An 11107-nucleotide genomic window follows, 5' to 3' on the forward strand; every position below is an offset into this window, starting at 1 on the left:
CATATACTAATTTAGTATTATGTTTTTTATTTTTTTGGGTCAAATTATGTTTTTCATTTTCATTATTTATTGATTTAAAATATATTTTCTTGAACGGGTAACAGGTCGGATCACTTTATCTGATAATATTAACAGGTCGATTTCTGGTCGAATCATATTACCCGTTTACTTTAACGGATGTTATGACCCATTAAGATATCGGGTATGATACAAAAACGACACGAACATGAAAAACACGGAACGAATGCCAAGTCTAGTCCACACTATCAAAGTGAGTTTTAATAGGTTATCATTAGAGTGCGGGGGTAAAAGCACATCCTCTATAAATCGATATGGTCAAACTATCGTCTGCTTAATCCGCTTAAAAATAATTAATACTCCATATCCAACTTAAACTTTGAGTGTGAATCGTCATTTCTATCCTATTGTATAATTATCATCAAATACAAAATGAAATTAATAATAAAATTAAAATTTATCAATAAACTTACACTTAATAATCAAACCCTTATCATCACGCAATTTTTCTGTTACGTTATGTTTTGGTCAAAACTCTAAAATGCTTTCATAGAGGATAACTCTTTTTAACGAATGTATTGTGACATTAAATTTACATAAATCTACATCTCGAATATAACCACGTGGTCTAGGTTTGACTCTTGGCCATGAAAGCAAACTAATTTGGACCCCATCACTTGGTACTTAGTTGTTTTTATTTTTTAACAATCGATATTATCTGTATTAAGGAAAAATGGTGGATTTAGTCTCAAAATGAGCTAGCAATAAAGTAGTTCAAAGCCTTTGGCGAGAATTAAACTTAAGACCTATCACTTATAAGTAAAGATGAATATCATTGTGACGTAGTTCTAGTAGCAGTACTTGGATGTTTTTAATTCTCACGTTTCAACCTTTATTTCTGAGTAACCGATAAATTTTGGGGTTTTAACTAATTGGGTAGTGCCAAATTCTTTGATGGAAGGGAGCTTGTCAGAGTTAGAAGTTTGGTAGTATGGTGGGAACGAGAAAGGGATTGATCAACATGAGTACTCTGTTTCGATTTTTTTTCCGCCTTTCTTTTGCTGTTTGCATACATGATTTTTGGTATTCTATGATACTTTGGCTCAAATATTTACAATTCTTCAAATGTTGAATGAAATGGTCTACTTAAACTAACTTATTATTTTAACTTCGATTTCGATTTCTATTAAATAAAGTAGAATTGAAAGGAAAGATGATATACCTGTTGGAAGGAGACAATGTATATTTTTATTTTTTTAATAGATGTAAAGATAAATTTATATATTGAATTAGGTTTGTGAAGATAATTTAGATAGTAATTTGAATTTAAAGGGATATTGATAATTTAGTTGAAAATATTATAACCGTAAAGAATAAATTTGATAAAAAAATAAAATTATATAAGTTCAAATAAAATTTTCATCGTAATAAACCTAATGGGAGGCATTAAAACATAGAAAAGATGAAGGAAACGGGATAAATATCGGGTTGACTTGGGCAAGAAAGTTGGGTGGGTACGTCAATTTCATAGGCGATTCTCAGCAAAAGATTTGCTCATTCGACCAAGCAAAGTGACCAACCAATAAAACAGTACAAAGGGTGGCGGAGGCAATGGCTGATTGGCTTCCCCTCCCGCCCTAACGCTCTCTGAGGTTTTCCATACATGACATGTTACAAGATGATGCATCATTTTGCCATATCTAAATACAAACCACGTCATTTAGTAATTACGGTCTGGTAGTATTTTACTTCATTTGGAAATGAAATGTCTTAGGTTCAAATCTCATATATGGCGAATTCGATACCAAATTAGGCTACTCATTGTGTGACTTTGCCGAACTCTTCCATTCCCTTAATGTAAAAATATCGATGTACTAAAAAAAAAAATACAAACCTATGTTCCATTAGTAAAGGTAAAGCCAAGTCTACACGTGCAGTTGTCTAATTGATGCACGTACCAAGTTAAACCAAAGCTTCTCACCGACTTTAGAGGATTATAAAACCTAACAAGGTTACTCCCAAAAATATTAGTATACGTATACGTAGACGTAGTTATCCTACCATAATGTCGTTTAAAAAAAAAATCTTGGCAAAATGTCTTCGAATTTCTGGGTGGAATTTAATGGTACCTGTCAATGTTCTTGTTCTTGTTCTGGCTGCTAGATTTGATTTGTATGAATGTTTAGATATTCTTTGTCAATCTCACGGATTCATTTTCTGTTTCATTCAATATTAAATAGGGTTAAAAGAATTTTCAAATTTTCTTACAACTATCTTAGAAGTTACATATGTATATGGACCAGAGTTTTACACATTTTGTGATACATTTTTGTTGCTCTCATTGCGTAACTTTTTTCAAGAATTTGAGTTGTTTATATTTCAATCTTTCACTCATAGATCATCTTTGCAAAATATTAGACAAATATAAAATCACTAAGACATTTATTTGTAGTTATAAAATAGACAGATACGGTTCTACAAAGAAACCTAAATTAATCCATCAGTCATATGTTTGTTGATTTAGGTGATTTTTTTGTTAATAACATTTAAGAAAAGACATAAAAGATAATCAATTGAATCGTAGAAATATATTACCGAGTGAGCCCTGAAAAGTATGTGTCCCGGATCTTAACCTATATATTTGCAAGGCTTAAATGGCAAAATGGTTCATGTATTTTACTTTACTAGTCAATTTGGTCCTCAAGTTTTCAAATTGGCCAAATGGGCCATGTGTTTACCTTCGTTAGTCAATTCTAGACAATGCGTTAAAAGATCATTAAAATTGACATGTGCTTTGCATGTGAGATGGTCATCTTAATCGTTTGATCTTGCATGAGTTTATAGTGAAGTTACATTTTTGTCCTCTTACTTACAAGGCACATGTCAATTTAACGGTCATTTAACCGATTATCTAGAATTGACTATGGTAAACACCAATTTGGCTAAATTAAAAACAGAAAGACTAAAATGACTGGTAACCGATTATCTAGAATTGACTATGGTAAACACCAATTTGGCTAAATTAAAAATACAAAGACTAAAATGATCGGCAAGGTAAGATACATAGATCATTTTGACATTTAATCCCATGCGCAAATTACGACACAGTTTGCGACACGTTTTATATTAATCTAATTTAATTTTTGTTGTTAGCGCAGGAAACAACAGAAGCAAGCAGACAGAGAAAGAAACAAATTAGGCAGGTAAAAGAGAAAAAGCAGAGTAAAAAGAAGTGGGAGGAGCAGGACATATTCGTCAATACAGAGACAGAAACCCAAAACCAAAACAAGGCGCATTCATTTCAGAAAATTGTCGTCTTCGAAAACGCACGGAAACAGGTCCCCACTGGGCCACTCCACACACACTCCACCCTCCATATTACCCACCTCTTCTTTCCAGACATCCCACAGCTCATACAATTTGGGCTCTGGGTTTTCCGATTCCCCACCAAATCCTCCCGGAACTACTTAGAAACCCCCGAGTGGAAGCTATCGGTTCGAAGATTCGGACTGGTGGGTTGTAATCGTTCGATGAAGCGAGCATCATCGGGGGACGATTCGATGGCGGCGACGGAGAGCTTGGCGGATGTGAAGATGAAGAGGGTTAAGGTGGAGGAGGAGGAGGTGGAGGTGGCTGACTGCGTTGACATGGATGAGCTGAAAGGGGCGGGGTTTTCGAATCTGGACGACAATCTGATCTTCGAGGTGTTCAAGCACGTGGATGCGCGGACGTTGGGGATGGCGTCGTGCGTGAGCAAGCAGTGGCACAAGACGGCGGAGGATGAGCGGCTCTGGGAGCTGATATGCACCAGGCACTGGGCCAACACGGGCTGCGGCAGCCAGCAGCTGAGATCTGTGGTCCTCGCTCTCGGTGGGTTCCGGCGGCTTCACGCCCACTACATCTGGCGTCTCAGCAAGGCCTCCTCCTCCTCGAGCTCCGTCCCTTCATTCTCGTCGGCGGCGTCCTCCTCTGATTCGCCTTGGGCGGCGGCTCCGGTGAAGCCGATGCTGAACCCGAAGCCGCCGAGCGCTCGGTGGGGAAAGGACGAGGTGAATCTGTCCCTCTCGCTCTTCTCGATTCGGTTTTACGAGAAGATGAACTACGCAAACAGAGGAAGATGATCAGAAATTAAACCCCAAAATAAAATTATATATATAATTATATATCTATATATTTCGTAATTTCAGTTGGATTTTCCCTCTTTAGATTTGGGTTTTTTCCTCTAAATTTCCCTAAAAAATGGATCTGTAATTCTTGTTAAACTTTGAAGCTTTTTTGTGTAAATTAAGGTAATTTCTGAATCATTATGCACTGTAATTCCATAATTTGATGTATTGGAATTTGGGTTTGCTTCAATTTCTTGTTTGTTTCGGGGGATTTGGAGGAATTTTGGCGCTGGTGATTGTGATTGGCGGTCCGGAGATTCGATTGGCGAATACGAACAAACAGAAAGGGAAATCGGAGGGGGTACGGTTGTAATAAAAGGCTTGGTTCTGGGCATTTGGCAGGTTCGCATGGGCGTGAATAGGAAAAGGACAAGAGGAATGAGTGTAGTAATAGGTTAGAAAATTGAGATGATCCGAACGGCAACTGGGAAGGACGAAGTTGTCGTATGTATTGGAAGTGCTCGAATTTCTTGGAGAATTGCCAGACTGCTTGCTGCCGCATTGGTTTCTGTTGTAATGTTTGCTTGCATTCTCAGAATGGGCATCTTGTTTTGTTTCAATAGATTATGTGTTCAATCTGAGAGATAGCCAAATCCAAGTAGTAGGGTTTCCAGTAAAATTTCGGAAATGGCCAAGGCTGTGGGAACGTAAAATACTCTGACCAACCAGAACACGCCACATTTTTTAATGAAGATCGTTGGTCAAATCCTCAGGGGCTAATGAGTTACATTGGAAGTCCTAGACGCTTGCAATCAACAGGCGTTGGGACCCAATTCATTGCAAACTGTCCAAGCCAATCGCCACACGACGTACTCAAACAACCATGATATATAATGAGCTTGCTTATTAATCTCTTAGCATGACAATACTCTCCAAAGCATATTCTAAGGGTCAAGGAATATTCTTCTATCGATGTGTAGACTATGTAACACTTGGCTAACAAGTTCAACGAACCTGGATGTTAGGGTTAACTTATCAGTTCTCGATAAATAGTCAATGTCAACCACTTTATTTTGTTAATTAAGAACTCTCACTACACTCGTATTACTTCATACTGTCTTTTTTACTTAGGCATCAGAAGCGCTTTCACTAACACCACACCAGCATTAGTCTAACTTTGTTTCTCTTTTTTTTTTTTTTTTTTTGTAGATTTTTGTAAATTTGCTCCCATAAATTTGTTAGGGGGGGGGTTTGCCTGGTTCAATTTTCTTTTGGTTTTTTTGGTTCGGTTTTTTTTTTTCGGTTTGATTTTATTTGGTTCGGTTTTGATTTTTTTTATTTTATAAAACTTGATCATTTTTTAATATGGAATTTAAAAAAAGAGGCTTGCATTGGTAGACTAATAATAAATAAATGGGGAAAGTGGGAAGGTAGTTGTACATATACAAGATCATATAAACCAATTCTATGCTATTAACAACCTTAATTGCAAAGAAAAATGATCACCGTATCCATTCAAAAAGCAAACAAATAGATAAGCTCTTCCAAGTTCCAAAGCCTTCCAAAACTTTCCTCTATAACCAATGAAATATCCTCCCTAATTGAACCAAGTATGCTCATTGAAAAAGCCCTAGGCTTAGTTTCAAACTTGGCAACAAAGTTTCACAAAAATGAGCATACATTCATAAAGTGTAAAGGGATTTGGTTCGGTTTCCAAACCTCCAAAACCTAAACCAAACCAATAAAGTTCCGGTTAGTTCGGTTTTTTCTTTTTCGATTTGGTTTTTTTTTTTTTTCGGTTTCAATTCGATGTTCAGGCCAATTTTTTTTTCGGGTTTTGGTCTTTTGAACCCACCCCTAAAATTTGTTTTTGGTTTATGAGAATGTATGTTGCAAGAACCAGTAATGGATTCACCTTTTCAGAGCAATTGGTCAAAGATTGACAATTGTAAAAAAATTCAAGATGGTACAATCATACAATTTTAAAGTTAATAAGGAAGCAAACCCATAAAGTTTTTCTTTTTTAATAAGAAAGAAGAGAAGTTATGTCAATGGCAAAATATAGGCAGATTGTTATATAATATTACAAAGGTTTGTGCACAAAATTTGGTAAATACTCTTGTAACTGGTAAAGCTTCATTATACGGTATTTATAAAAGACATTTGACTAACTTTGTGCAAGGTAATTTTCATATGATGGGCCAACATTGTGTGTAAACAAGTGATTAGCGCTATATTAATATTTTTTTATGAACTATCCTAGTACTTATGCGCTTCTACAAATAGACATAAGCTCAAAAGCATAAACTTTTGCCCTATGGTGGAATGCATCAGACGTATGATGTGAGACTAACTTCGAGCCAGTGAGACAAAATATAGGGGTCTCTTTTGATTTTGTAAGTAGAGCCACATGACTTACGTGATCTGAGTGTTCGGACCCAAGAATTTCTTTTTTAATACATAAATTTTCCCTTGCTAGTTGCATTATATGTTTAATAAACATTTATCACGTATGTATAAAGTCAGTCACCAGTCCAATAATATTTGCCACATGGCGAATCTCTGCCTTCTAATACGAAGTGCATGGTATGGGCACATGGATAGGACATAGATATGAAACGTCAATTCTCAAGTTTGCAGAAGAAAATAACCTTGTACGTGCAAAGTTCTATACTTTTACATGAAAAGGCATAAACCCTATCTGTGGATAAGCGATTACATGTTCCATTCCATGGGTACGTACTGCATAAAGACACAGAGCTACAGTATCTTCACCCGTGACCGACAGGCGACGGGTTATTTCTACTGGTAATATATTGAGGTTTGGACGCACGTCGTTGACGGCAAGCAAAACGTTTAAGCTTACGACACAACAAAACAGAGAGAATGGATAGATGTTGGTGAACTCACTATTTAGTCTTTTGTGTCGTCCCTTTGCTCAATCCCCCTTTCTTTTTTCTTGGCCGGTAAACTTCCAGAATTTTGGTCTCCTCGAAATTAGTTTTTTGTCAGATTCTCTACTTTCCTTTTTGTTTTATTTCACATTTAGTTTTTGAGTGTTGTTGTGCTCACTGACCAAAGCCGGTAATAGGCATCATTATTATATTAATTGTTGCTACTATACAAAATTCGAAATTCAACCAATGCCGCGGTCACGATAACCAATGTGGTGAGTGATGAGCAAATATTTTCTTTGGTCTTCTGGTTGGCGAGTTGGCAAGCATACCTTTCAAGGTGTATTTTTATTCCATTTGGACCAAGAATTTCCAGACCATTACTCATTGCTCTTCTGAATTCTGAACCAGTTGTGGATTGTGCTCGTTTGGAATTCGTTGGCACTGGCACCGTATGAAGACTTGCCACCTAACTCCATATGTCAATGTTTCAACTCACCGCTGCTTACCTTTTGTAATTTCCCAGGATTCTAAAGTTGTTTTTGGTTTGTAGCTTCCCACAGACGCATAAATTCCCCTACAATTCTGTCACAATATTCTTGGTATAGAAATAAAATCACAAATTTGTCCAATTTGGTAGGTCAAATTAGCTTGTTATATGGTACGGATTCTACTTATAACAAGAAATTTTGATCCGTAATTCAAATCTGTTTGTGGAAAGGGGTTCTCTGCTCACCTTTTTATTCAAGAGTTTAGATCAAATATGAAGTAGATTATTTGGCTCATTTCTTTGAGTTGGAGCGTCATTTGTAAGACGTCTTTCACAAAAAACAAAAAACAAAAAAAAAATCTTTTATGGCTTTTGACGAGTTATTTGTGCATGTTACAAACCATGATTTGTACAAATGGATGACTCTTTTCATGGCAGAGCCAAGCAATGTCCAGTTGTCCATAGCTAATTGAGACTTTAAAGTTCGACATCAACCAATCGAAAATTAGATAAAAATTCGATTCTGCCCATCTTCAAGTCTAGTCCACCTGGCCGTTCAAGACCGAGTAGACGGGAACAAAACAGCAATTGGTGCTAAGTGCTCTTAACCGTATAAGTTACAGTTTTGTATGCGCTCTTATACATTTTAAATATACGTAGTTGGGCTGGGCTACCCCGCACAAGTTATGTGCAGATTCAGAAACAACTAATTTTGGATCGATATTTTGTGGGCTTTGGCCTTCCGACCCTTTTGCAGTCTTCTTTCCCTTCAATCTTACACAGGCAGTTAGGCGGGCGGAATCAAAAGACTAAGGGTAAAGTTAACTGTAACAAAAAATTTCCCCGGTCAACGAATATTTAATATTCAACATCTAAGTTCCTCCAAACTTAGTCTAAATTTGCTGTATCTGAGTCCATTGGATTACATCCTCCAAATGAATCTTCCAAGTCTTCAACTAACCCTCGTGTAGTTTAAACAAAGCCATGCACTTTCCCACTCATTTCTTCCTTCCCAAGTCAAAAATATGAAGCTCACATTCCCACCTCCTCCCCACACACTCGGACACTACTATTTATAGCACCCAAATCCCCACTCGCTTCTTCCAAACCAAATCAAACCGAAATCTCAAACACCGGCCAGAAGCGTAGTCTGATCAAGCACCATCGATCATTTCGCAATATATTCTTCTTCCAGATGGTGAAAAGTTTGAAACCCTTGTTCTCCTTCCTTGTTGCTGTCCTCGTCGTAAGCTCTTTGGTTTTGTGTACGTCGGAGGCTCGTTCTCTTAAGTTGGCGAACATAGACAAAGAGATGGAGAATGTGTTTGATGGGTTGTATATTGGAAGTATGAAGGAAGGTCCGAGCGACGGAAGGGGTCATGCGTTCACCGAGTCGGAAACCCTAGGAGGGAACAAATCTGGTCCTAGCTCTAGCGGTGAGGGACACTGATTGCAGCAGCCATTTGCCATTGTCGCCGCTGCGTACTAGTGATTGATTCTTTCATTATGGTTAAGATAAATATTTTTATACAGTTTTGGGTATTTTGCATATGTAGATTAAGGTGTATTTTCATGTAACATGTAGAACATGTTGTCTAGCCCTATAATAAAGCACTAGCTAAACAAATTCAGCTTCTTTTATTTGTATGTGATGTAATGCAGCTATGATGTAATATTCTTCATAAAATAATAAAAAGTATGTTTTATTTGTAATACCTAGACTATGTCTAGGCACATAAGTTGGTTTTCTATTACTAGACTTTCATCCATCGATGTAGGATACTCTTAACACGAAGGACATATACAACATGAGTACATTGTTACAATGATGTCATGTGCTAATAAAATAAAGATATATAAATTCTTTTTGTCCATATATCATTTTTTATTAATACATAATACCATGTGGTAGTATATCCTTGATATATAAATTCTCCTAAAAGACGACGTTGTTTCATCATTGTCATGGAGGTGAAATGGAAAATGGTTCAGACTCGTCCAATTGGATTCCTAACAAGAACATGCCGCCGTGACATTTTGGGATCAATTGTTTATGGAAACTTTATCCGAAGCTACAAAGTGTGGGGCGGTTCTGCTTCATTCAGGATGGAGCTTTTGACCGTCAAATGAAGAAACCAAACCTTAAGAAACACCTGTCCATATAACAGCATTGTAAGTTGTGAGTGTCAAAGAACACGATCTTATTGTTTCTTGACGTGCAAATAACTTGATCAACGAGTTATTAAGTTGAGAAAATCTTGGTGTCTTCTTTTGGTTTAGATTTGGTGTCCTTATTTTGTGCAATTAATCAAGAAACCTTGTTTGATTTGCAAAGAGTTCAATACTATTTAGGACTCAAATGAAATCCTAATTAATTTGGAATATCCCTTGTTGATGCACAAAACCGGAGGTCTTGGAATAACGTAAATCCGACCGTGAATTTGCAAGAAATATAAAGAACACAAGATGTATCGTGGTTCACCCCAAGGTTTGGGCTACGTCCACACTGATATTGTATTTCTAAGGGAGAGAGAGCTCTGAATATGAGAGTGAGAGCTTTGAGAAAGCTTAGAGCTTAGGGGATGTGAGGAGGCTTAGGGTTTGTGAGGGTGAGGATGCCCTTTTATAGAATAAGGGCTCCTCCCATTTTTACATATTTGCCCCTCCATTTATTACATAATTACATTTGAGTCCCCCGAGTATTTATACGAGGTCTAAATATGAAGGCCCTAAGTATGGTATAAACAGTAGTCCCCCAAGTCGTCAGTCAAGAGAGTCTTTTGGCTGGAGACTTGAAATTCAATCCATGTGTGGGCCGAAGTAACTAGATGTCGTCTTGAACTGATACTGGATATGAGGCGATACTCAATCTGAAATGATGCTCAACTAGAAGTAGCATATGTTGCGAGCCTGCTCTGCTTGTGTTGCCTTGGTTGGCTCGGCTTGTGGCGTTGAAGGTGAGGGGGTCCCTTTTATAGAATAAGGGCTCGCTCCTTAATACATGAATGATGGGCTAGAGTTGATGCTCTCTAATGATTGTGAGGGAGTCTTTTTTATAGAATAAGGGCTCGCTCCTCAATACATAAGTGATTGGTTAAGAGTGATGCTCGCGGCGAGGCGACTTCTCAGCTGGCGGTGATACTCTCTAATGATGGTAAGAAAGTCCATTTTATAAAATAAGGGCTCGCTCCTCAAGACATAAAGAATGGGTGCTCTCTAATGAAAGTGAGGGAATCCATTTTATAGAATAAGGGCTCGCTCCTCAATACATAAAGAATGGATGCTCTCTAATGAAAGTGAGGGAGTCTATTTTATAGAATAAGGGCTCGCTCATCAGTACATAAATAATGGGCTAAGTCCCCCAAGTATTTTTCATGAGGCCCAGTTGAGGCCCAATATATGGTACATAATGTAGTCCCCCAAGTCTTCGGTCAATAGAGTTTGTTGGCTAGAAACTTCAAATTGAATCCATGTATGGGCCGAAGTGGTGGTTGTTCGGAGACGGTATTTCTATACCCTGCACTGAAGCTTTGTAGGTGAAGCTTTGCAAGTTGAAGCTTTGAAGCTAGAGCTCTGTAAATGAAGCTTTTGAAGCTAGA

The 11107-nt window shown here is 37.5% G+C and overlaps 1 protein-coding gene across 1 annotated transcript; it reads left to right on the forward strand.

The window, feature by feature from the left end:
- Nucleotides 1-3071: 3071 nt before the first annotated feature.
- Nucleotides 3072-4374, forward strand: LOC103441251 (F-box protein GID2-like). The gene has a single exon (XM_029106851.2). The coding sequence runs from the start codon at nucleotides 3549-3551 to the stop codon at nucleotides 4137-4139; it is 591 nt and encodes a 196-aa protein (XP_028962684.1). The 5' UTR covers nucleotides 3072-3548; the 3' UTR covers nucleotides 4140-4374.
- Nucleotides 4375-11107: the final 6733 nt, after the last annotated feature.

This window comes from Malus domestica, chromosome 08, assembly GCF_042453785.1.
Source record: "Malus domestica chromosome 08, GDT2T_hap1".
NCBI lineage: Eukaryota > Viridiplantae > Streptophyta > Magnoliopsida > Rosales > Rosaceae > Malus > Malus domestica.